Raw genomic sequence first — 25,726 nt, 5'->3', positions numbered from 1 at the left:
TTATTAATAAATCTGTTGAACAGGACAGTTCCGAGGACAGAGCCCTGTGGCAGGCCACTACAGACCCCCCCCCCCCCCCCCCGCCCCGCAGTCGATACACCACTCTTACTCTGAGCGGGGCATGGCCATTCGGCCATTGGTGAGCCAGCCCATTCAGCCTGTCATTTTCCATAGCTGTCCCTCAAAGGGGTCACAGCCAGCCTTGTGGAACTTCAGTGTCTGCAACCTGATTCGCAAACCCAGGGCCTTGGCAAGGAATACAAATGAATGAAGTGATAATTAATTCAGGCAATTAATAAATAATCCCTGACTCCTGGCCTGGGTTTCAAGAAGGCAGTGCAAATGATGTGGCGGGGGGTGAGCTGGAGCAGTAGTCAGTGCTCAGTTGTAGACGAGGTTGCCGGGCAGGAGTGTGGACCTTCAAGAAAATCTGGGTTTCATGTGAAATTTGATTTTTTTTTTTAACATTGGCAAAACAAACATAAAAGCCAAACAAAACAGATTTGTTTTGTGGCAGATTTGACCTGCAGCCCTTGAGTTTGTGACATCCTTACCTCCTGGTCCCGTGACCACACAACACAAAGCACTAAGATTAGTTGCGTGTTGATGGGTTGATGGCCTTCATTGAACCTGACTCCTTGAGGTCCCTTTGGTTACCCACTCAGGGCTCTCACACGGACTGAACTCACCCACTGTTCCGAAAGTTGGGGGTGATACTTGCTCTTTTCTCACCTGTTGTTGGCACCTTCTCCTGACGGCAAGTTTCTTCCAGGATCACTGGCAGGTGTGAGGAATGTGTCAGTGGGATCCCTTGGCTGGGAAAACTGGAATTTAGAGTTTCTTAAAGTCTCCCACCCAGCTTGGTTTCACTTTCCTCTTATCTGTATCTACTCTTCCTTTTCTTTTCTCTTTGGTCTGAAGAGCATTTTCCTTCCCAGGGGATTCACAGGCACAAGAGCGGGCCTAGCCCTTCCTTGTTCTTCTTACTCACACACCAAAAATAACTTTTAAAAATCCTTTTAGGGCTTCCCTGGTGGTGCAGTGGTTGAGAGTCCGCCTGCCGATGCAGGGGACACGGGTTCGTGCCCCGGTCCGGGAAGATCCCACGTGCCGCGGAGCGGCTGGGCCCGTGAGCCATGGCCGCTGAGCCTGCGCGTCCAGAGCCTGTGCTCCGTAACGGGAGAGGCCGCAACAGTGAGAGGCCCGCGTACCGCAGGAAAAAAAAAAAATCCTTTTAGTTGTCTTGACCATTTGGGGAAGCCTCAGCTCATGCAGCATTAGTCTTCCTGACACTGTTTTTGTAAATCCATGCTACTCTCTCATGTTTCTTCTTGTTTATGCCTGCTTCTTCTGTCTTTTATACATAAACATGTAAACATGTAAAATTTGATCACTTCAGATTTTGTAGCCTTTGCAGCCACGTTAGTTTAGGTTTCGAAGAAGGAAGGAAGGGAGAACTGGGTGATCAGCCACATTCCTGGAGGAAAGGTGTTTGTTCCTAGTTTCTAGTTCTGAAAGATAGTAGTCTTCCACCGGCATCAGGGAGAGGCTGGCGTATTCCATGGCCTGTGGGGCAGACGGACGGTGGACTGGGCAGGAGGCACAGAAGTCATTACGATTGGGCTCTTGTGCTGAAGGAACTACCATCTGGTGGGGGGAGGCAGCTGCTTGGCAGGTGATAAGTGCTAATAGAGGCACGTTTAAGGTGCTGTGGGAGCCTAGGGGAAGGAGCATCGGTCAATCTGCGAACCAGGTCAGAGAGGAGGTGACATTGAGCTGATGCTTGAGGGGATAAGCCAAAGAGACCTCACAGAAGCTGGGAAGGGCATTCCAGGCAATGAGAACTGCGTGTGCAAAGCTCAGAAAAGCATGTTGGAAAAGCATGAGGGTCCTTAGTGGCCAGAATTGCAGTGATGAGAATGAGATGGGAACCACAGGCTGGGGCCTCTGCTCATCTCCCAGAGGCCTGTCCCAAATCCCAGCTCCCCGCTACCGCTTTGGAGCCCATGATGGCCACGTTTGACAATCTGGGGACTAGTATCATTTAACCATCTGTTTAATATACTGTATATTCTACCTGAGGGACTAATTTCTTTTTTACAGGTCTTTTTAAAAAATTTATTTGTTTTGTTTATTTATTTTTGGCTGCATTGGGTCTTTGTTGCTGCACGCGGGCTTTCTCTAGTTGTGGCCAGCGGGGGCTACTCTTAGTTGCGGTGCACGGGCTTCTCATCGCAGTGGCTTCTCTTGTTGCGGAGCATGGGCTCTAGGTGCGCGGGCTTCAGTAGTTGTGGCTCGCAGGCTCTAGAGCGCAGGCTCAGTAGTTGTGGCGCATGGGCTTAGTTGCTCCGCTGCATGTGGGATCTTTCCGGACCAGGGATCGAACCCACGTCTGCTGCATTGGCAGGCGTATTCTTAACCACTGCGCCGCCAGGGAAGTCCCCTAATTTCTCTTTTAACTTTTTATTTTGATAGAACTTAAAAACTTATAGAAAAGGTTAAAGAAGAGTACCTGGGACTCCTGTATACCCAAAATTGTTTACATTTTGCCGTATTTGCTTTATCATTTTCTCTATGTGAATATATTTTTATATATGCATATACTTTTTTCCTGAACCATTTGAGATTAAGTTGGAGATACCCTTTATCCTTAAATGCTTCAGTGTATGTGTTCTAAGGACAAGGACATTCTTTTACATAACCATAGTATAGTCATCCATGTCCAGAACACAGAGATTGATGTGATATGATCTTATCCACATCCATATTCAAATTTCATCAGTTGTCCCAATGATGTACTTTATAGCTATTTCCCCCCACTCCAAGATCTAACCCATGAGCATGCATTTTGCTGTCTCTTTAGTCTCGTGTCAGCTGGGAGAGATGTTTGTTTTTCTTGTCTTTGAAATTTTTGGAGAGAACAATCCAGGTGTTTTCTAGCATACCCTTTAGTTTCAGTTTATCTGACGTTTCCTATGATTAGATTTAAGGTTATATGTTCTGGCTGCACGTCTGTGTGAGTGATGTTATATTCTCCTTCTCAATGTTATCATATCAAGAGACACATGATGTTGGTTTTTTCCCAATATTGGTGATGATGATAACTTTGATCATTTGGTAAAGGTGGTGTCAGCCAGATTTATTTCTCCACTATAAAGTTGCTGTTGTATTTAAGTTATTTTTGAAGAGATGTCTTTCGTGTTGTTTTTTTGGGTTTTTTTTTTGCGGTACGCGGGCCTCTCACTGTTGTGGCCTCTCCCGTTGCGAAGCACAGGCTCCAGATGCGCAGGCCCAGCGGCCATGGCTCACGGGCCCAGCCGCTCCGCGGCATGTGGGATCTTCCCGGACCAGGGCACGAACCCGTGTCCCCTGCATCAGCAGGCGGACTCTCAACCACTGCGCCACCAGGGAAGCCCTGAAGAGATGTTTTGAGGCCATGTATATATCCTGTGCTTCATCAAGCTTTCACCTGCTATTCGTAGCATCCATGATGAGTTTCTAAATCCTTCTATGTCCTTCTGTATTTTTCATTGGCATTCTACTGTAAGGAAGGTCTTTCCTTTCCGGTGGGATGAATTCTTGCAAACTCAGATCTGCCTCGTATTACCTTTTAACTTGCTGGACTGGACTCTGGGCCCACTTCCTCTTGTGCTCTCCCCCTTCAGTGTGCTTTGGGTGGACATTAGATGAATAATGGTGGTTCCTGGGAAGCTTGGCTCTTCTTCCAAGCAGCACCTCACTTGTCATTGGCGTGACTGGCTTGGCGTGGGGCTAAACACACACTGTATTGGATGATCAGAGTTTCCTCAGGCCTAGGGCTGGGTGGGAATGTTGTCTTGTCAGCTCTCTGAGCTTAAGCGAGGACAGTAATGGGCAGAGAAAAGAACTGTGGGTTCCTTCCCCTGAGAAGCCATGACTGATTCCTTGTCCAGGCTGAATTCGTTAGTCCAAGCTGCTCCTTCCCTGCCCGTTCACACACAGCCTTCGCACTTCTGGTGCATTGTTACACGGATGCTTAGTTAGCTTTCTTTTCCTCCTGACAAAAAACAAAGGTTCTGGTGTCACTTTGGTCATTGTGAGTTAAAGCCCTCTTTGTGTGTCCTCAACAAATGCCTGGTTTCAGGGGAGTTTCATCGGTGTGGCTCAAAAAGGGTCTGAGCAACATTCAGAATTCTGCGTTAGGAGCTCTTTAAGACCTGCTCTCTGTTTCTGCAGTGCAGCCAGCTGAGCCATGAGGTGCGAGAAGATGAGCTGAGGTTCAAGCTCTATCAGAGACAGGGAGGGTTTGCAAGGAAAGCAGGGTTAGTTGTGCCTCTGAGTGGTGTGGTGCAGGACAGTGCTTTTCAAATACTGTGGCTCATCTTTTCCCCTTTTGTTCCTCCTCCTCTCTCTCTCTTCAGACAGGCTCAGAGCTCAGCCCAGTTGATGGACCTGTTCCAGGTCAGATGGACTCAGGGCCAGTGTACGATGGGGACTCACGGCAGCTAAGCGCCTCAGGGGCGCCAGTCAATGGTGCTAGAGAACCTGCTGGACCCAGTTTGCTGGGCACTGGGGGTCCTTGGCGAGCAGAGCAGAAGCCCGACTGGGACGTGACCCCAGGACCAGCTCATACTGCTCGCCTGGAAGATGCCCACGATCTGGTGGCCTTTTCGGCTGTGGCCGAAGCTGTGTCCTCTTATGGAGCCCTTAGCACCCGGCTCTATGAAACCTTCAACCGTGAGATGAGTCGCGAAGCTGGGAACAACAGCAGGGGACCACGGTCAGGGCCCGAGAGCTGCTCTGCTGGCAGCGAAGACCTTGACACGCTGCAGACGGCCCTGGCCCTCGCTCGGCATGGCATGAAACCACCCAACTGCAACTGCGATGGCCCAGAATGCCCTGACTACCTCGAGTGGCTGGAGGGGAAGATCAAGTCTGTGGTTGTGGAGGGAGGGGAGGAACGGCCCAGGCTCCCAGGGACTCTGCCTTCTGGTGAGGCTGGTCTTCTGGTGCCAATCACCAGGCCACTCCTCAGCTCTGAGGTCCCTCATATACCTCCTCCTCTGGAGGGCCTGCCCCTGTCCCAGAGTGCCCTGAGTATCGCCAAGGAAAAAAACATCAGCCTGCAGACCGCCATTGCCATTGAGGCCCTCACACAACTCTCCTCTGCCCTCCCCCAACCTTCTCATGCCACCTCCCAGGCTTCTTGCCCCCTTCCTGAGGCCTTGTCCCCTCCTGCCCCTTTCAGATCTCCCCAGTCCTACCTCCGGGCTCCGTCATGGCCTGTGGTCCCTCCTGAAGAGCACCCATCCTTTGCTCCTGATAGCCCTGCCTTCCCTACAGCAACTCCTAGAACAGAGTTTCCTGAAGCCTGGGGCACTGACACCCCACCAGCAACTCCCCGGAGCTCTTGGCCCATGCCCCGCCCAAGCCCTGATCCCATGGCTGAACTGGAGCAGTTGTTGGGCAGCGCCAGTGATTACATCCAGTCAGTATTCAAGCGGCCCGAGGCCCTGCCCAGCAAGCCCAAGGTCAAGGTCGAGGTCCCCTCTTCCTCCCCATCCCCCATTCTCCAAAGGGAGGCCCCCACACCGTCCTCAGAGCCCGATTCCCACCAGAAGGCCCAGACGGCCCTGCAGCAGCACCTCCACCATAAGCGCAGTCTCTTCCTGGAACAGGCCCACGATGCCTCCCTCCCCCCTCCCTCAGAGCCTCCTCCCGGCTGGTGGGCACCACCCAGCTCACCTGCCTCACAGCCATCCGACAGACCACCCAAGGAGAAGAAAAGGAAGCCCCTGGCACCAGCTGGAGGTCTCGTGGGAACAGACAAAGCTGGCCCTGGGATCAAGCCCAGTGTCCGGAAGTCCATTCACATCAAGAAGTCCAGGCCACGGGAAGCACAGCCCCTCTTCCCACCTCTGCGGCAAATCATCCTGGAAGGGCTGAGGTCCCCAGCCTCTGAGGACGTGCAGGCACATCCACCTGCCCCCGTTCCTGCCTCACAGGGCTCTGCTGTCCCCCTGCCCCCAGAACCTTCTCTTGCGCTATTTGCACCTAGTCCCTCCGGGGACAGCCTGCTGGCCCCTACTCAGGAAATGAGGTCTCCCAGCCCCATGGCAACCCTGCAGCCAGGCTCCGCTGGCCCTCTTCCCCCTGCCGATGACAAGCTGGAAGAGCTCATCCGGCAGTTTGAGGCTGAATTTGGGGATAACTTTGGGCTTCCTGGCCCCCAGTCTGTGCCCATTCAGGACCCCGAGAACCAGCCAACCTGTCTCCCAGCCCCCGAGAGCCCTTTTGCTACCCGCTCTCCCAAGCAAATCAAGATCGAATCTTCAGGGGCTGTGACTGTGCTCTCAACCACCTGCTTCCATTCAGAGGAGGGAGGCCAGGAGGCCACACCCACCAAGGCCGAGAACCCACTCACACCCACCCTCAGTGGCTTCCTGGAGTCACCTCTTAAGTACCTGGACACACCCACCAAGAGTCTGCTGGACACACCTGCCAAGAGAGCCCAGGCCGAGTTCCCCACCTGTGATTGCGTAGGTAAGTCCTCCTGGGTGTCAGGGAAGGGCAAGGGGATGTGACCTGGCAGGCTTGGATTTCTAGGCACTGTTTTTTATCTGGAAAACATTCACTGTGGGCCAGACACCGCACCGGGGCCTATGGGCACAGAATTGAGCTCCAGGCTAGTGGAGAAGACATTGAAGGAAACTGATGGTGATGCCGTGTGGTGTATTGTGTGTCGGTGGAGGTGCTTTGTCATACAGATTGAGGTGAAGGCATCGTGGAAGCCTTCCCGTGGGAGGTGGTGCTTGTGCTGAGGCCGGTGGGGCTGTCGGGTAGAAAGAAGACATACTGAGAAGAGGGAATAGCTTGGGCAACGGCTCGGTGGCTGTGACAGGGTCATGCTAACTTAGAGGGCTTATGCTCTGGGGGAGCGAAAGGGGAGGAGTCTGTGTGGAGATGAGCAAAAGGTGGCTAGAGCGGCAGGCAGGGGCCAGATCTTGCGGGGCCCAGCGAGCCACAGTCGGGAGTTTGACTTGATCTCTGGTAATACATCGTGAGCTCCTGAGGGTTTTAAAGCAAGTGATGACCAGTCATCACCTTGTGCTTCTGAAAGACTATTCCGGCTTGTGGTGGGGAGGAAAGGTTGGCGGGGGAGCCTGTAAGAAAGGTATTGTTGTGAGCCAGGCAAGAAATAACAAGGGCCTGTACTGAAAGAGTAGGTGGGCAGAGGCTGCAGAGTGAGTGGCCTCTGAGGAGGGGGGCTATGGGGATGCAGACCGCTCAGGTCTCCGCCTTGGTGGTGGGGGGCACTGAGAACACGCGTGTGGAGAAGTGGCGAGTTCTGTTCGGACCGACTGAGTTTGAAGGGGCTGAGAGATTGGAGGTCGGGCTCTGAGTTAACGGATTTAGATGTAGTTAGCATTCAGGTGATGGTTGAAGCCATGGTGTGGGTAAGAGCACTGAGGAATTGGGTCTGTTTCTGAGCCTTGTCTTCTGGAATAGAAGTAGGGCCCCGGGCCTCTGAGGACTGTTCCTGGGGATGTCAGCTCTCTCCAGGGAGGTTGTGGATGCCTCAGGAAACTCCAGGTCCACTCTAAGCTGTGGTCCTCTGCTACTTACCAAGCATTCCATAAAAGATGTGTGTGTTGCAGATGTTGGCAAAACACACGATGCTGATGCTGAGCATGTTGAATTCTTGTGATTTTATGACACACAAATAGGTCTTATGAAAAGCCTGTCTTCTCTGCTTGTTTAAATACACTAATATCTGGTCAATTGTGTGATTTGTTGGGATGTTGTACCCCAGTCAGTAAGGAGAAGCTGGGCTGTCCTGTCTGCTCCAGCTACCCCAGAATCCTGGGGTACAAGACAGTGGGGCCAGTGACAAAGAATCACTTGGGGAACAAGGAAAAGTTGGCCCCAGTGCTTCTCTCTGGGGGGAGCAGATGTGCAGCATCCTGCCAAAGGCTCACAGACGTGCTCTGAGATTGTGGTTTCCACCGAGGGCTGACCCTCTTCGTTACCGGGTTTAATAATGATGTGACTTTGAATGCCCCTAATTTCCCACCATTTGGGAGAGACTTGTTCTGATCATAGGAATTGGGGCCCCACTTTCTCTCTTTGTGTTTTTATGTGTCTGGCCTATCTTCCTGTGTTTAGGGCCTCATTTGCTCTTTCTCCCCCTCCGGGGTAGGAAATATTCTTTTATAGGGCTGAGGACATAGTTGATGCGTAATAAATATTTTAATTGTGGAATTCAATTATATAGATATTATGTTTGGTCAAGCTAGTTTTTTTATTTAATTTGAATTTTAATCCCATCACTTCCTCATGCCTAAAATGAAAGTGCTAATAGTACCCTTTCACCAGGGTTCATCTGAGGATTAAATTAGTTAATATGTATAAAGCCCTTAGGACTGTGACTGGCATGTAGGAAGAACTGTAAGTGTGCTTAGCTGTTACCAAGCCTATCAAGTGCAAAAAAGCAAGAGAAAGGTGTAAAAACATATGTATTATGAAGGGAGAAAAGTGTTGGCTGTTACTTTATTCATCAGTCATTTATTGTTTACTTAGCCCAGTCCTAGTGACCAATAAGATAAAAATTAAGAGAAACGGTTCATCTTTGAAGGACTTTGTGGTTTGCTTGAAGAGACAACACAAACAATGAAATATCCAGTCGCCCAATCAGCGGGTATCTGCCAGGTGTCTGTGCTGTCATACGGAAGTGGTTGAACTGTCAGAGTGCTCTGAAATACCAGGCTTGGCTGTCATCATGGAGGGTAATGCTTTACTTAGGAAACTATTCAGAGCTGGGTTTTGAAAACTGTTATGAACACAGATGGGGAGAGGTGAGTAGGTAGCCACTCCAGACTGAGGAATTTATGAGCACCGTCTAGGAGCATACATGAGCAACCTCGCATGAGGTAAGGCCACTAGCACACAGTGGACCCAAACCCTCAGTGTTCTCCTGAATTCCTTAGGCCAGAGGAGCCCCCTAGCAGAGGGGACAAGTCTCAGCTAGTGAGCAAAAAGCACAGGCAGTAGACTGTCAGCATCAGAGAAACCCAGTGTGGCCATGCTGGCAACCTGTTGCCTTGGCAGGCAGGTGGATGGCGGGAACAGTGGGCAAGAGGTAAGGTGAGCCACCACCACCAATCATCTGTTGCTCCCATTTGTAGTTTATTTATATGTAATACAGATAAAATATTTGTATGCTATCTAATGTAAACAAAGAATTAGAAGCAAACCCCCCTTGTGTTGTTAAATGTTAAATTATGGGAAAACACTGAAGTGAAAACAGCAGACACAAAGAGTAGTTAAATGATCAGCTCACCTAGGTTAAAAAAAATAGAGAAAAGACTAGAAGGAAATATACCACCAGTGGTTGTATCACTGTTCAGACTGTGGGTGACTTTTCCCTCATTACGTTTTCTGAATTTTCTCTAATGACATATGTATTTTATAATCAAGAAATATTTTTGAAAGTACCTCCTCCTAGAAGTAGCACAGAAGAGTGAAGAGTGATAATCTTGTGGCAGACCACTTAGGAAGCTACTGAGAATAGCAATAACCACCACAACAATAGTAATAGAATATGAAACACTTGCCCTATTCCAGGCACTGTACCAAGTGCTTTGTAGTCACTACCTCATTTAATCCTCTATAACATCTATATGAGGCGGGTACTGTCAGTAGTTCCATTTGAGTGATGAAGAAAGCAAAATTAGATTCAGTGATTTACCCAAGTCATAGAGCTAGCGGATGGTAGAAGTGAGATTTGAACCTAGGCAGCTGGACCACCATGTCATACTGTGATTAAAGTTGTTTAGCTGAGAAATGAGTCCTTCTAAAACAGTGGTATTAGGCATGAAGAGGGCCAAAGAAGAAAGCATTCACTTGGAAACAGTTTCTGGAGGTGTTGAGGTTGTGTTAGGGAAAGCCTCCACGTCTGGACAGGTGCTTTCATCAACTGGTTTGATGAACTTGTCTTTGCGAACTCAGGCTCGGGCGGGACAAGGGTTAGGAACGAAGCTTGTTCACTCTGGGATTAATGTTAGCTAGGAACCATCTCATATTCCAGAAACTCAGCCCCTCAACAGTGGTAGATAGAAAGGTGCAGATGGTAGGTCACTATAATGAAGAATTTTCCGTAGAAGCGACAGTGAAATTTGGAGATGCCATTAAGCGCTCATAACAGGCAATTTAAGTATGGAAACAACTTTATAAAAACATGGAAAGGTCTTATAGCAAAAGAAACCTAATATTCAAGCTCCATGGTGATTTTTGGCAAATAAGCAATTTTGGCCAATGTGGGCATCACCAGGTAACCAAAAACTGCCAAACACCAAGAGCATTGTCTTACACTTGTATGAAGATTACAGGTGTTCTGAAGGTATGGATGGGATCCATATCTACTTGTTCTCTGAATCTTGAAATACTAGAATTAAAGGTACCCCTTGAGGCTTCAAAGAAATAAATTTAAAAGACATGAAAGGAAATGCTGTACTCCAAAAGGTAGTATGATAGGTACAGGCTTGAGAAAACAGCACAAGTTGAAGTTCTGCATTGAATTATTGGGAGAAGAGAGTATTGGCACATTCCTAATATGTAGGGGCACACATTGGAGATTCCCCTAACCACCACTTAGCCTTCCTGTAACACTTCTGTCAGAGGCAGGATGATGAACTGCAATGCCTGTTGGCTACGCCCTTTATGTACTTTATCTATTCTCAGAAATGGGGACATTCACAGGGAGAGCCAGCTTAGGACAGGGAATGAGTCCAGATGATGTTTTAGTGGGAAGAGCATCCTTTGAGATCATCTGCTCATCATTTTATAGATAAGGAAACAGGTCTGTGTTAACTTTCAAGTCTTGTCCTGATGTCTCTGAGGAGCAGTCCACAGGTAGCTGGAGACATTTAACCATAGCAAAAGCAATAAACTGAGACATAGATCTTAGAGGTTGTTTTCATAGGAATGCTGTATTTTTATCCAGTTGCTCATCCTGCCCTAAAGAAGTAGCCAAAGGTGAATACAAGAAAAACATCTCCTTTGCCTGCCTGAAGCATGGTAAAAGTTTGGGTGAGGGAGGGATGTTGCCCAGCAGACGTGGCTGATAGCAGCACCCACTGGGTGACTTCAGTATGAGCCACAGTTCTGAACAGGGGGACACAGAGACTGACCTCTGTTTACAGTAAAGTCTGTTTCCTGTAGTTTTTATGAGAATGTATTTTCCTCCTTTGTATGCAGTTTGAGATGAATAGGAACTTCGTGTCTTTAAAATATTGTTTTGGCAATAGAGTATTTGTATACCAGTATAAAGTGGGGAATAAGACTCTGGGTAGGAGGGTATCAGAAAGAACTTCCTGGATGAAGCGATGTCTTATGTGAGTTTTAAAGGATAAGCAGAAGTTTAATAGATTAATAGGGAGAAAGTAGAGTGTTCTAGGCAAAGGGACATGAAGATTATAGAGATGAAAAATACACGAAAAACCACATGAAGACGTGTAGGCGAGAAAACATGGAGAAATACAAGTAGTTCTGGTATGACTGGTGTGTTAGACGAAAGATTGGGAGTGGCTGGAGAGGAGAGTTTCAGGGCATGAGAGGATGATACCAAAGGCAGAGAGTTTGCAAGCACAGGCAAGAAATTATGTGTGCCTGAAGTAAGAATGACATTGAGTAGGAGGAAGGAGAGGAGGAGTGGATAAAAGAAAGAATGAGAGAAAGAACTAACTGGTTCAGTGACCTGTTGAATGGAGGAGTAAAGGAGAAGCAGTCACAGATGACTCCTGAGGTTCCAGGTTGGATGACTGGGTAGATGGTGGCGCCATTCACCAAGATTTGAAATACTGGCGGGGAAGCAGGTTTGGGTGTATGACTTTGACATGTCTGGGGGACCAGCAGGTGTGCATCCAGTTGGATCTGCGAATCGGAGGTTCTTCAGCAAACTGATGGTAGTTGAAGTCTCAGTTATAGACAGTTCACCAGGCTGACTATGTAGATCAAGAATGGAGGATACTGGGACTTCCCTGGTGGCGCAGTGGATGGTACTCCAATGCAAGGGGCCCAGGTTCGATCCCTGGTCAGGGAACTAGATCCCACACCCATGCTGCAACTAGGAGTTCGCATGCCGCAACTAAGGAGCCTGCCTGCAGCAACTAAGACCCGGTGCAACCAAATAAATAAATATTAAAAAAAAAAAAAGAATGGAGGATACTGTCTTTTAGGGTAGAGAATCTCAAACAGGAGGCCATGAGGGAAGTATGGAAGAGATGTGGGAAGAAACTGAGGAGAGGATAGGTTAGAACAAAGAGATAGTTTGGGAGAGCCAACAACATCACTACTGAAGAAGGGTCAATATTTAAGGTCTCATGTGATTTGTTATTATATGCATACTAGTCTTTTCAGTTAAATCCCAGGTTCCTTAAGAACAGGGACTCAGTGTTGTATTTCTAAAACATCTAAACTGGTGCCGATCATATGGTGGTGCTCTACATATTTTTTGGTCAACTGGTCAGCCTTATTCTACCTCCATATTAAATTCTACAAAGACGTCAGGTAGGTTTGGGCATGATCTCCTTACCTTTAATCTTTGTCATCAGTGAGTGTGCCCATTGTTTTTTTTTTATTATTTTAATTAACTTATTTATTTATTTTTGGCTGCGTTGGGACTTCGTTGCTGCTTGCGGGCTTTCTCTAGTTGCGGCGAGTGGGGGCCGCTCTTCATTGCGGTGGGCAGGCTTCTCATTGTGGTGGTTTCTCTTGTTGCAGAGCACAGGCTCTAGGCATGTGGGCTTCAGTAATTGTGTGTGGGCTCAGTAGTTGTGGTGCGCGGGCTCAGTACTTGTGGCTCACGGGCTCTAGAGCACAGGCTCAGTAGTTGTGGCGCACGGGCTTAGGTGCTCAGCGGCATGTGGGATCTTCCTGGACCAGGGCTCGAACCTGTGTCCCCTGCATTGGCAGGCGGATTCTTCACCACTGTGCCACCAGGGAAGCCCGAGTGTGCCCATTGTTATGAAAGTCTTTCTGCTACCAGCAGACCCAGCATGCTGCCCATGAACTCACAGGCAGATGACCTGAGATTTTAGTTTTAAAAAAGTTCACCTGGCACACCTGATCCAGGGTGGGGCCCAACCATCTGCCTGCCCAGGGTGTGGATTTGTGATTGCCAGGAGGCAAAGTTCTAGCCGTCAGTTATTGACTTTCATGCAAGTGGAATTAGTTATATAAACTTAAGGTGTTTGGCTTTACGTCCACTAAAATTACATCAGGAAACTGGAGCATTATATAGGAAAAAGAAGATGGGTACAGTAAAACCTTTTGTGTGATTTTGACACCTATGCATTAACTGTACACCAGTTATCAACCGTCTCTTTTTATCAATGTCATAAAGAAAAGAAATGCCTCAGCCTATACCTATACCTGGCTGTGAGGTTCCCCACTGGGAAAGTGTGGGTGCCCTAGTCTCTGTGTAGAAAGGTGGTAGAGAAGGTGGAAGGTTCATTTAGAAATTAAGGACCCCTCTTTCTGCTAGGTAGTAATGAGTAGTTTCTTGTGTTTAATATCTCTTGCTGATAGCACAAAGGATACATTTCATTCTCTCCCCAGCCTAGTGCAAAAGTGGAACAGATCATATTTTTCTATTTTGAGTATAAAATTAAGTGCACAGGGAAAAAAAAAGCACCTAGAGCCACATAACCAGCATTTCCTCAAAAATTGGATCTTGTTCTCCTGAGCTCTACCCCAGAGCTTTCTACTATGTATTTTAGGAAAAAAACGTCACTTCCCTCACTGCTCAAAGAGAGACGTAAAAGAGATTTTACTTTAGGAAGAGTTAAGCCATTTCCTTGCCCTGTCACTTAACCTCTGTGGAAAAGGAAGAAATAGTACACTGGGGACTAAAAGGAAAAATGATGACTTAACAGTAAGATAGCAAAATACTCCTTTTCTGAAACCTGGTGAAAGGGACCAAGACAAACAAAAATGTAAGAGGAAATTTCATCAACTGAAATTTGAAAATGGCCCCAGTCTTAAACTATGAATTCCAAGTGCTGTCTGCCAACTAAAGATGAATTTGAATTGAAAACAGTGATGACATGAGGTATATACAACTCCCAGGGTTAGGAAGAACAACAGTGGAGGCTCAAAAGGACTCCCCAACTTGGAGAGGTGGGCTGGAGACCACACATCTAGCAAGCATGCACTTTGGAAAGTCTCCTTTTCCTGCTCTTCTCCAGTTTCTGATGGGGTTAAGGTCTGGGGTGAGGATGGTTGGCTGGAGAATATGAGAAGCCATCTTAGGAGCCAGCTTTGCAGCCAAGGGCCAACAGCACCAAACAAAGGCCATTGTGTAGAGGAAAATATTTGCTGAACCACCAAACAAAAATTCTGCAAACCATGGGGCTTTATTTCAACTTGATGTCTTGTCAGAGTGACCAGCCCACTCCCATATGAGGAAATAAACCAAAATCTTAGCATCAGGACAGAGCACAGCCCAAGCCTCCACACACGAACATACATACACATTGAGAGGCATTGGCTCCAAGAAACAGAGGGCATGTAGAGATGACATTTCCCAGCTGCAGCTGTCCACAGCCAGCCCCAGATCCTCATAGGCCACTGAACTTTTGAACTAATAATTGAAACCTCCACAACATCTAATTCTCTAAGCTTAATTTCTAAGGGAAGAATTTGAGTAGTATCCAGGTAAATACAGAAGAATAGGGAGATTCTACGCATTCTGCTTTTGGGCAAATGAGTCTAGACCCGTGGCTTTCAACTGAGTGCTCTTTTACCCCTCTTCACCCCAGGAGACATTTGGCAATGTCTGAGGACATTTTTGGTTATCACACCAGTGTGGTTCTACTGGCATCTAGTGGACAGAGGCCAGGGATGCTGTTAAACATTCTACAATGCACAGGACGCCCCCCCCCGGGGCCCCCCCCCACACCACCCCAATAAAGAATTATCTAGTCCAAAGTGTCAATAGTGCCAAGGGGGAGAAAGCCGGGAGCTAAACTCCATTGAAAGACCAATTAACAAGCAAACAAACAAAAAATTCAACGTGCAACCCATTCAGATTCTGTGGGGAAAAGTAGAGGGATTAAATAGGATATTCAAGTGAAGACTTACATTAGGAAATACAAGAAGAGTTTGAACAACTAATTTATACCTTCAAGAAAGTTGACTAAAATGTTCATTGTGAAACCAGAAATGAAAGATGAGGTCCTAGATTAAAGTGACAAAGAAGTCACAAGAGGTATGGATTAAACTGCAGAAATGTGCCACTTCACAAAGCACTTACAGTGCACTAGAAGCTGCAAAAAGCAGAATCAGAGTTACAGAAAAAGCCAATCAGTGAGGAAGAAGGACAGGCTTGAAAGACTGCTCCAACGTAGAAGAAGAAAATAGAAATGAACATAATCAGAGTGGAGATAAGGGATACAGAAGAGAGGCAGGAGGGATCCTCCACAGATTCATTCTGTCGGGAATATTGGGAACATTTGCTGGTGTTTCCAGCAAAGATCATGAAACAAATTGAACACAGGCAAGAGTCAAAGATAAAATAGAAAATGTTTTTTAAATGAAAGAAAATGAATAAAAATTGACAAATAATCTGGATGAACTTCAAGATGAATTCCAAGGATGAAGAATTCCCTACAAATAAATTAACCAAAAATTAAGTTGGTCATACATACTTGGATTTTTTAATTTTTTTTTAATTTTTTTTTTACCATTTAAGATATACTTTTCAAAAACATTCTCTTAGGGACTTCCCTCATGGTCCAGTGGGTAAGACTCCGAGCTCCCACTGCAGGGGCCTGGGTTCAATCCCTGGTTGGGAAGCTGGATCCCGCATGCATGCCGCAACGAAGATCCCACATGCTGCTGCAGCTAAGACCTGGCGCAGCCTAAATAAATAAATTAATTTAAAAAAACATTTTTAATGTTTAATTTTTTAAAAGCATTCTCTTAATTGAAACACATATTGGAAGGTATATAAATTGTAAGCATACCTCGGAGATATTGTGGGTTTGGTTCCAGACCACTGCAATAAAGTGAATATCACATTAAAGCGAGTCCCATGGAATTTTTGGTTTCCCAGTGCTTGTAAAAGTTATGTTTGCACTATACTGTAGTCTGTTAGGGGTATAATAGCACTATATCTTAAAAAAAATAAAAAAGTACCTTAATTTAAATACTTTATTGCTAAAAAATGCTAACTATCATCTGAGACTTCAGCGAGTTGTAGTTTTTTTTGCAATAGTAACATCAAAGATCGCAGAGTACCATAACAAATACAATAATAATGAAAAAGTTTGAAATATTGTGAGAATTACCAAAACGTGACACAGGGACACGAAGAGAAGCAAATGCTATTGGAAAAATTGCACTGATAGACTTGCTTATCGCAGGTTTGTCAGAAACCTTCAGTTTGTAAAAAACATAGTATCTGCAAAACACAATAAAATGACGTATGCCTGTACAGTTTTACAAAAAGCATGTACTTGTGTAACCACATCTAGATCAAGAAACAGAACTTTACCATCACACCAGAAACCTCCATATGCCCCCACCCAGTCACTTACACCTGACTCCCTAAAGCCAAGTATGGCCTGCAGACCAAGTCTGGTTAACATCTGTGAGCTAAAAACAAGTTTGTTAGGTTTTTAAATTGTTTTTAAAAATCAAAAGAAGAATAGTATTTCATGACTCATGAAAATTATATGATGTTCAGATTTCAATGTCGAAGTTTCAGTGAAACACAATCACCCTCATTTGTTTACGTACTGTCTGTGGCTGCTTTTGCTCTACATTAGCAAAGAGGAACAGTTGCCACAGACACTGCATTCCCTGCAAAGCCTTAAACGTTTGTCATCTGGCCCTTAACATAAAAAGTCTACTGACTCCTGTCCTAAGGTAAGTACTATTCTAATTTCTAACCACGTTGATCAGTTTGGGCTGTTCTTGAACTTCACATGTACGTATTTTATATTCTGGCTTCTTTTGTTCAGTGTTGTATTTGTGAGGTTCATCTGTGTTGTGTAGCAATATTTGTAGTTCATGCATTCTCATTGCTATATAGTATTCCATTTCATAATATGAATATACCACCATTTATCCATTAGATTGTTGATGGTCTTTTGGATCGTTTCCAATTTGGGGTTATTATGAAGCATGCTGCTATAAGACGTTCTTATATACATCCCTTGGTACATGTATGTACACACTTATATACTTCTATTGGGTGTATACCTAGGACTGAAATTGTATGTGTTCAGCTTTTAGTAGGTACTGCCCGTTTTCCAAAGTGGTTGTAGCCGTTTAAACTCCCACCAGCAGTACTCCACATCTAAACCAGCAAATGGTATCAAAAGACTTTCTGCCATTGTGGTAGGTATATCATCACACCTCATTGTGGCTTTAATTTACCTTTCCCTGATCACTAATATATGTCCTCTTTGGTAGAGTTCAAGCCATTTTCCCATTTCTCTGTTGTGTTTCTGTCTTTTTCTTATTGATCAGTAATGTGAGTTCTTTGTTGGATATATGAATTGCAGTTCTCGGGATATTGAGATAAAATGTTTGGCTTAAGAATTCTATGCCCAATAAAGTTGCCATCCATGTGTAAAGACCTCATAAAAACATTTCCAAATATATTAGAACTTAAATTTTCTGGAGGTGAATCAAATAAGTAACAGATCGGGGAAGCTGTACTGTGAAGGGGCTGGCAGTGAACGCTAAATGTATTATTTTTCTGAAACAAAAGGTAATGTATTTATTTATACTAGAACTTTGTTTTATATTAAATATCTCTTTTATAATGGGGGGTGAAATATGTTCACAAGGATACCAACAAAAAGCAGGAGGTAAAGTGAGGGAAGAGGTGTGAGAAATTGTATAAGGGAGCTGACTTCTTTCTTTCCCACAGTACCATTAGCATTACTAAAAGCATACTATAGATTGGTGGGGCAGGGGGAAGTAAAAGAAAATACAAAATCTATTTAAAAAGATAGGAAAGAGGGCTTTCCCTGGTGGCGCAGTGGTTGAGAGTCCGCCTGCCGATGCAGGGGACACGGGTTCGTGCCCCGGTCTGGGAAGATCCCACATGCCGCGGAGCGGCTGGGCCCGTGAGCCATGGCCGCTGAGCCTGCGCATCCGGAGCCTGTGCTCCGCAACGGGAGAGGCTGCAACAGTGAGAGGCCCGCATACTGCAAAAAAAAAAAAAAAAAAAGGAAAGAAAACAAGGAAACATAAACATGGAAAATATAAAATGACAGAAGACCATGTACATGTTACAGTAATAAGTATAAATAGGGTAAACTCATCTACTGGATTTGATTAATAGCACTAGACAGCACTAAGAATGTTAATAAACCTCATTTTACTATGGGAAAACAGAAGCATATATTTGTCACTGATTCAGAGCATATACTATATTCTATAGAACCTTACCCCAACCTTGCAGAGTATTGTCACCTGTCTGGCACTGTAACTAACTACAAGCCCATTGCCACGCTAAAGATATATGTATAAAATGAGGATATATATATAATGATATATATCCTCATATATATGTAAATATATATACAAATTAGGAGAATTAAATTTGGGAATGTCTACTAGTTTTATAACTAAGCATATTAGGCTGTAAGTCCAGTTTCTTCCCATAGAATATCTTCTCCCCCGTACAGACATCTAATCAAGGAAAGGGAAATGCGTGTATATGTGTGTATATATATATATGTATAATCAGGGAAAGGGATGTAATTAAGAAAAACAAGACTTCTAAACAACTACTTGGGATGCCTTGTAAACAGCAAAAGGGAGAGAATGACTTTGGTATTGCTTGACACTTGGAGCTGTGTCTGCCCTTTGTGTGTTAGTGGCCTTCCCAGAGGAGCTTGACCATCTATTATAATTTTCAGGTTAGCTTGGTTTTGGAGCTTCATATCTTTTCCCCTAGCTGCTAGGATAGAGTTGCCAAGATTTTCTTCTGAAAATCTCCTTTCTCTGCCTTTAACTGTAATTTTGAGTTTTTCTGATTTGGGACAGAAGGTAATCACCAAAAACTACATTATATTCTAGTTCCAGTGTGACACCCTACAGTCAATCCATTACTTTGACTTTTCTCCAGACAGTAGAAACTAGAAAAAAGCCCAGAAGCTCTGGCATATTCCTGTGTTCTATTTTCCATATAGGCTGTAGTATTCTAGCACCTGTAAAGAGATTTCAGACCACTACTTCCAACACCCATATTCTTACGTTCTCTCTCCCTACCCAAACCTTGGTCTCTTTCCCTCCCCCACTTCACATACATCCTTCTATAATCCTCTCTGTCTTATGGTTCAAAACAGTGCATATTTGGAGCAAGTAATTTTTAATCATTTAGTTGAAAAGGATGAAAACATTTAAGCATGGATAGGTTGAGGACTGTGCTAGGTACCTTACATATCATCTAATCCTCAACAAATCTAAAATATAGAAACATTACTTTCACTGCTCTAAAGCTCATAAGGGCTGTGTAACTTGGTCACAATCATACAATTTGTTTGGCAGAGCCTAGACAGCAGCTACATACTGAGTTCATATTATACACCAAATACTGCACTTGGCCCTTTATGTATTTTACACAAGAAGGTGTGAGGATTAGAGAGGCTGGGAAGATAACTCATCACAGTTGCCCAGGTCTCTGTAAAATCTGTGTTCATTCTGCTGTGACATGGTAACAATAAAAATGTGATACATGGTAACAATAAAAATGTGATATTTTTGTTGTATGAAAGGTGCTCTGGGAGTCCAGAGGGAAAAGGAGAAGTCCAGTGGGGTTTCACAGAAAAGGTGGCATTTAAACTAGGCCTTATGACATGAGTTTTTCCAAAGAAGGAAAGAAATGAAAGCACTGTGGTCAATGAGAAAACGTGTTTCAAGACACAGGAGTATTGCATGGCTGTGTAAAAGAAGCTGTGGTAGCTGTCGCAGGATGCAAGGCTGGGCAGTGTGCAGAGATGGCTCCTCGGGGGCCTTGTGGACTGTGTTCTGGAATTTGGGTTCTGTCTTCTGTCTAGCATGGAGTCATCAGTGGGAACTGGTCTGACCAGATTTCTGTTTTGGAAGTATAACTGGTGGTATTAGGTAGGATGACCTCAGAGGGCTGAGACCAGTTAGGAGACCATGACAATAATACAAGGGGGGATGAAGAGTCTCCATGAGCAGAAACCATAAGTGATAGACAACTTGCATCAGTTCATCTACTGGGATGCACATACCATTGCCAACCTTTTGTTTGCTTGTTTTAAACTAGGAATACAGCTGAACTCATTTTCACAACATGAGTCTTACTCTTACCCTTATTCTTAGTGTGGGTAATGACATATACACCTTTAGGCTTGCATATGTGTGTGTATATACTAATGTATATGTGATTGTGTGTGTATACTAACTATAGCATATTACACATGCTATACTGAAATTTGCTTGTTTCCTCACTTAAAATATCTCGGAGGTTATTTTTTGGTCAGTATATCTGAAGCTGCCTAACTCCTTTTGATAGCTGCTTAGTATTCCATTATATGGTTGTGCTATAATGTATTTATAATACATAATGTATTATGGACATTTAAGTTTCTGATATTTTGCCATTAAAAATGATGCAGTGAGGGACTTCCCTGGTGGCGCAGTGGTTAAGAATCCGCCTGCCAATGCAGGGGACACGGGTTTGAGCCCTGGTCCAGGAAGATCCCACGTGTCGAGGAGCAACTAAGCCCGCTAGCCACAGCTACTGAGCCCGCGTGCCACAACTACTGAAGCCCGCGCGCCTAGTGCCCGTGCTCCACAACAAAGAGAAGCCACCGCAATGAGAAGCCTGCGCACCGTAACAAAGAGTAGCCCCCGCTCGACGCAACTAGAGAAAGCCCGTGCACTGCAATGAAGACCCAACACAGCCAAAACTAAATAAATAAATTTATTTTAAAAAAGATGCAGTGAGTATTCTTGTATATACAATATCACTTTGTACATATGCAAGTATATCCAAATTCCTAAAAATAAATTCTTAGAAGAATTTGACATTCTTTGAAATTACTGAGTCAAACAGATTGGGCATTTGTAATTTTAGTATATTGCTAAATTACTTTCCATACTGCCTGTTTTCCTGTACCCTCACCAACAGGAGGAGTTATCAGACTTTGATGGTGACTCATCTGAAGGGTAAAACTGGTACTTTATTGTACCTTTACATATGTTTGACCCATTTTCATTCCCTTTCAAAGAACCAGTTTTATCTTTTTTTCATTTATCTCTTGTATTATTGACCTTATTTAGCTGTAGGAGTTCTTGATCTGTTAAAGAAAGCAGTGTTTGTCTGGTGTGAGTTCCAGATATTTCTCCCCAGTATTTGTCTTTTGGCTTGACTTTTGGTAGTTATTACTATAAATTTTTCTCTAGTTATATTTATCAGAGTTTTTGGTGTGTGTGTGTTGGCTTCAGAATTTCATGTTATACTTAGAGAAGACCTTCCCACTTCTATGATTATTTTTAAAAACTCATCCATTGTTTTTCTTCTAGAACTTGTATAGTTTAATTTTTTGTATTTAAATCTTTCAACCACTTGGAATGTATTTTGGGGTAAGTTATTAAGTGTGGAGCAAAATTTTTTCCTCAGTTGTTCCAACACCATGCATTGAAAAATTAATCTTTCCCCATTGACTGGAAATGCTATAAGGTATCTTCTTATATATGGGTCTTATCTACCCAACTAGACCATACACTTTTTAAAGCCCCAATTAGTTTTGTCCTTCTCGCTTTCCCCATAAAACTGAGCATGATGTTCTGCATAGAACAGGTATGACATTAATTTTTTACCTTTTAAAAATTGTGAACTCCGTATATAGGCAAGTACACAAAGCATTCATGTACAGTTTAATGAAAATTTATAAAATGAACACCTGTGTAACCATCACCTAAATCAAAAAGTAGGCCCTTTCCAGTTCCCCAGAAGTCCCCTGTATACCTTTCCCAATCACATTCCTCTCCTGTCCCCCAGAGGCGACCACTCTCTTGACTTGTGACAATGATTTCCTTGTATTTCTTTAAGATTGAGCTGTATGAAATTGCCATTTCTGTAGGCAAAAAATCATTTTTTTATATTTTATATTTCAATTTAATAATTTTACCACCTATGTATGGATCTCTAAACAGTATAGTTTGGTTGAACCTGGTTTTGAATATCATTTAGATATAATCTTACTGTATTCTGTGCTGTGCTTCTTTCACTAACTATGGTGGTATGGTATTCAACCATTTTGTTGCAGTTTGTCAATTCTCATTGCTGGATATATGCCATTATATGATTCTACTGTGTTTTATTTATCCATTCCACTGTTGCTGGATTATGGGTTGTTTCCCATTTTGACTACTGCAAATATGTTGCTGTGAAAATCCTTGTACATTTTTTGATGCATGTGGCCAAGATTTCCTCTAGGACAGGATCAGCAAATTAGGGTCCCCTGCATAGTTTCTTGTTTTTGCTTGTTCGTTTTATTAACTTTTTACTATGAAATAATTTTACATTTATAGAGGATTTGCAGAGTTGGCACAGAGAGTCCCTGTATGCCCTTTATCCAGCATCCCATAATATAAACATCTTACATATTTATGGTGCATTTAAAACAGACGTTAATGTTGGCACAATACTATTAACTATAGACTTTGGATTTCGTCAGTTTTTCCACTAAAGTCCTTTTTCTGTTATAGGACCCATTGCAGGATAACACATCGCGTTTAGTTGTATGTCTCCCTAGACATGAAACAAATTTACGCACTGTAGTACAGTATTTGTGTAAAGTTCTTTTCGTTTGCAGCCTTATAGTATCCAGTCAATGTAGTATTTTCCAGAGTTACTATTACATCGTCTTTTGAGTCTCATTTCTTTCACTTAGAAAAACTCATTTAAAAATCATCCATGTTGTTGTGTGAGTCAATAGTTTCTTTTAATTGTGGAGAACTTCACATAACATAAAATTTATTTATTTTTAACATCTTTATTGGAGTATAATTGCTTTACAATGTTGTCTTAGTTTCTGCTCTGTAACAAAGTGAATCAGCTATATGTATACATATATCCCCATATCCCCTCCCTCTTGCGTCTCCCTCCCACCCTCCCTATTCCTCCCCTCTAGGTGGTCACAAAGCACCGAACTGATCTCCCTCTGCTATGCGGCTGCTTCCCACTAGCTATCTATTTTACAGTTGGTAGTGTATATATGTCCATGCCACTCTCTCACTTTGTCCCAGCTTACCCTCCCCCCTCCCCGTGTCCTCAAGTCCATTCTCTACGTCTGCGTCTTTATTCCTGTCCTGCCCCTAGGTTCATCAGAACGATTTTTTTCTTAGATTCCATATATATGTGTTAGCATACGGTATTTGTTTTTCTCATTCTGACTTACTTCACTCTGTATGACAGACTTTAGGTCCATCTACCTCACTACAAATAACTCAATTTTGTTTCTTTTTATGGCTGAGTAATATTCCATTGTATATATTGCCACATCTTCTTTATCCATTCATCTGTGGATGGACACTTAAGTTGCTTCCATGTCCTGGCTATTGTAAATAGTGCTGCAGTCAAAATTGTGTTACATGACTCGTTTTGAATTATGGTTTTCTCAGGGTATGTTCCCAGTAGTGGGATTGCTGGGTCATATGGTAGTTCTATTTGTAGTTTCTTTAAGGAACCTCCATACTGTTCTCCATAGTGGCTGTATCAATTTACATTCCCACCAACAGTGCAAGAGGGTTCCCTTTTCTCCACACCCTCTCCAGCAATTATTGTTTGTAGATTTTTTGATGATGGCCATTCTGACTGGTGTGAGGTGATACCTCATGGTGGTTTGTGTGTTTGTTTTTATAAATGTATTTATTTATTTTTGGCTGCATTGGGTCTTCGTTGCTGCGTACAGGCTTTCTCTAGTTGCATTGAGTGGGGGCTACTCGTTGCGGCGCACAGGCTTCTCATTGCAGTGGCTTCTCTTGTTGTAGAGCACAGGCTCTAGTTGTGCGGGCTTCAGTAGTTGCGGTGCATGGGCTCAGTAGTTGTAGCTTGCGGGCTCTAGGGCACACGGCTTCAGTAGTTGCAGCACATGGGCATAGCCTCTCCACGACATGGGAGATCTTCCCGGACCAGGGTTTGAACCCATGTCCCCTGCACTGGCAGGTGGATTCTTAACCACCGTGCCACCAGTGAAGTCAGGCCCCTCACTGTGGTTTTGATTTGCATTTCTCTAGTGATTAGTGATATTGAGCATCCTTTCATGTGTTTGTTGGCAATCTGTATATCTTCTTTGGAGAAATGTCTATTTAGGTCTTCTGACCAGTTTTGGATTGAGTTGTTTGTTTTTTCGATATTGAGCTGCATGAGCTGCTTGTATATTTTGGAGATTAATCCTTTGTCAGTCACTTCGTTTGCAAATATTTTCTCCCATTCTGAGGGTTGTCTTTTTGTCTTATTTATGGTTTCCTTTGCTGTGTAAAAGCTTTTAAGTTTCATTAGGTCCCATTTGTTTGTTTTTATTTCCATTTCTCTAGGAGGTGGATCAAAAGGGACCTAGCTATGATTTATGTCAAGGAGTGTCCTGCCTATGTTTTCCTCTAAGAGTTTGATAGTGTCTGACCTTATATTTAGGTCTTTAATCCATTTTGAGTTTATTTTTGTGTATGGTATTAGGGAGTGTTCTAATTTCATTCTTTTACATGTAGCTGTCCAGTTTTCCCAGCACCACTTATTGAAGACACTGTCTTTTCTCCATTGTATATTCTTGCCTCCGTTATCAAAGATAAGGTGACCATATGTATGTGGGTTTATGTCTGGGCTTTCTATCCTGTTCCCTTGATCTATATTTCTGTTTTTGTGCCAGTACCACACTGTCTTGATTACTGTAGCTTTGTAGTATAGTCTGAAGTCTGGGAGCCTGATTCCCCCAGCTCCGTTTTTCTTTCTCAAGATTGCTTTGCTATTCAGGGTCTTTTGTGTTTCCATACAAATTGTGAAACTTTTTCTTCTCGTTCTGTGAAAAATGCCATTGGTAGTTTGGTAGGGATTGCATTGAACCTATAGATTGCTTTGTGTAGTATAGTCATTTTCACAATGTTGATTCTTCCAATCCAAGAACATGGTATATCTCTCCATCTGTTTGTTTCATCTTTAATTTCTTTCATCAGTGTCTTATAGTTGTCTGTATACAGGTCTTTTGTCTCCTTAGGTAGGTTTATTCCTAGATATTTTATTCTTTTTGTTACAGTGGTAAATGGGAATGTTTTCTTAATTTCTCTTTCAGATTTTTCATCATTAGTGTATAGGAATGCCAGAGATTTCTGTGCATTAATTTTTTATCCTGCTACTTTACCAAATTCATTGATTAGCTCTAGTAGTTTTCTGGTAACATCTTTAGGATTCTCTATGTACAGTGTCATGTCATCTGCAAACAGTGACAGCTTTACTTCTTTTCCGATTTGGATTCCTTTTATTTCTTTTTCTTCTCTGATTGCTGTGGCTAAAACTTCCAAAACTATGTTGAATAATAGTGGTGAGAGTGGACAACCTTGTCTTGTTCCTGATCTTAGAGGAAATGGTTTCAGTTTTTCACTATTGAGAATGATGTTGGCTGTGGGTTTGTCATATATGGCCTTTATTATGTTGAGGTAAGTTCCCTCCATGCCTACTTTCTGCAGGGTTTATATC

The 25,726-nt window shown here is 43.8% G+C and overlaps 1 protein-coding gene across 3 annotated transcripts in view; it reads left to right on the top strand.

Moving 5' to 3' along the window:
- The window catches only part of TET3 (tet methylcytosine dioxygenase 3), a 112,336-nt gene that overhangs the window by 47,595 nt on the left and 39,015 nt on the right, over positions 1–25,726 (top strand). For all 3 annotated transcript variants that reach the window (XM_030877605.2, XM_030877608.2, XM_030877610.2), the window contains one exon: positions 4,401–6,522. In XM_030877605.2, coding sequence (XP_030733465.1) covers positions 4,401–6,522 — 2,122 coding nt within the window. The remainder of the gene's footprint in view (positions 1–4,400; positions 6,523–25,726) is intronic.

Source organism: Globicephala melas, chromosome 12, assembly GCF_963455315.2.
Source record: "Globicephala melas chromosome 12, mGloMel1.2, whole genome shotgun sequence".
Taxonomy (NCBI): Eukaryota; Metazoa; Chordata; class Mammalia; order Artiodactyla; family Delphinidae; genus Globicephala; species Globicephala melas.
Note: the sequence above shows the minus strand (reverse complement) of the source record. Positions and strands in the feature narration are given on the sequence as shown.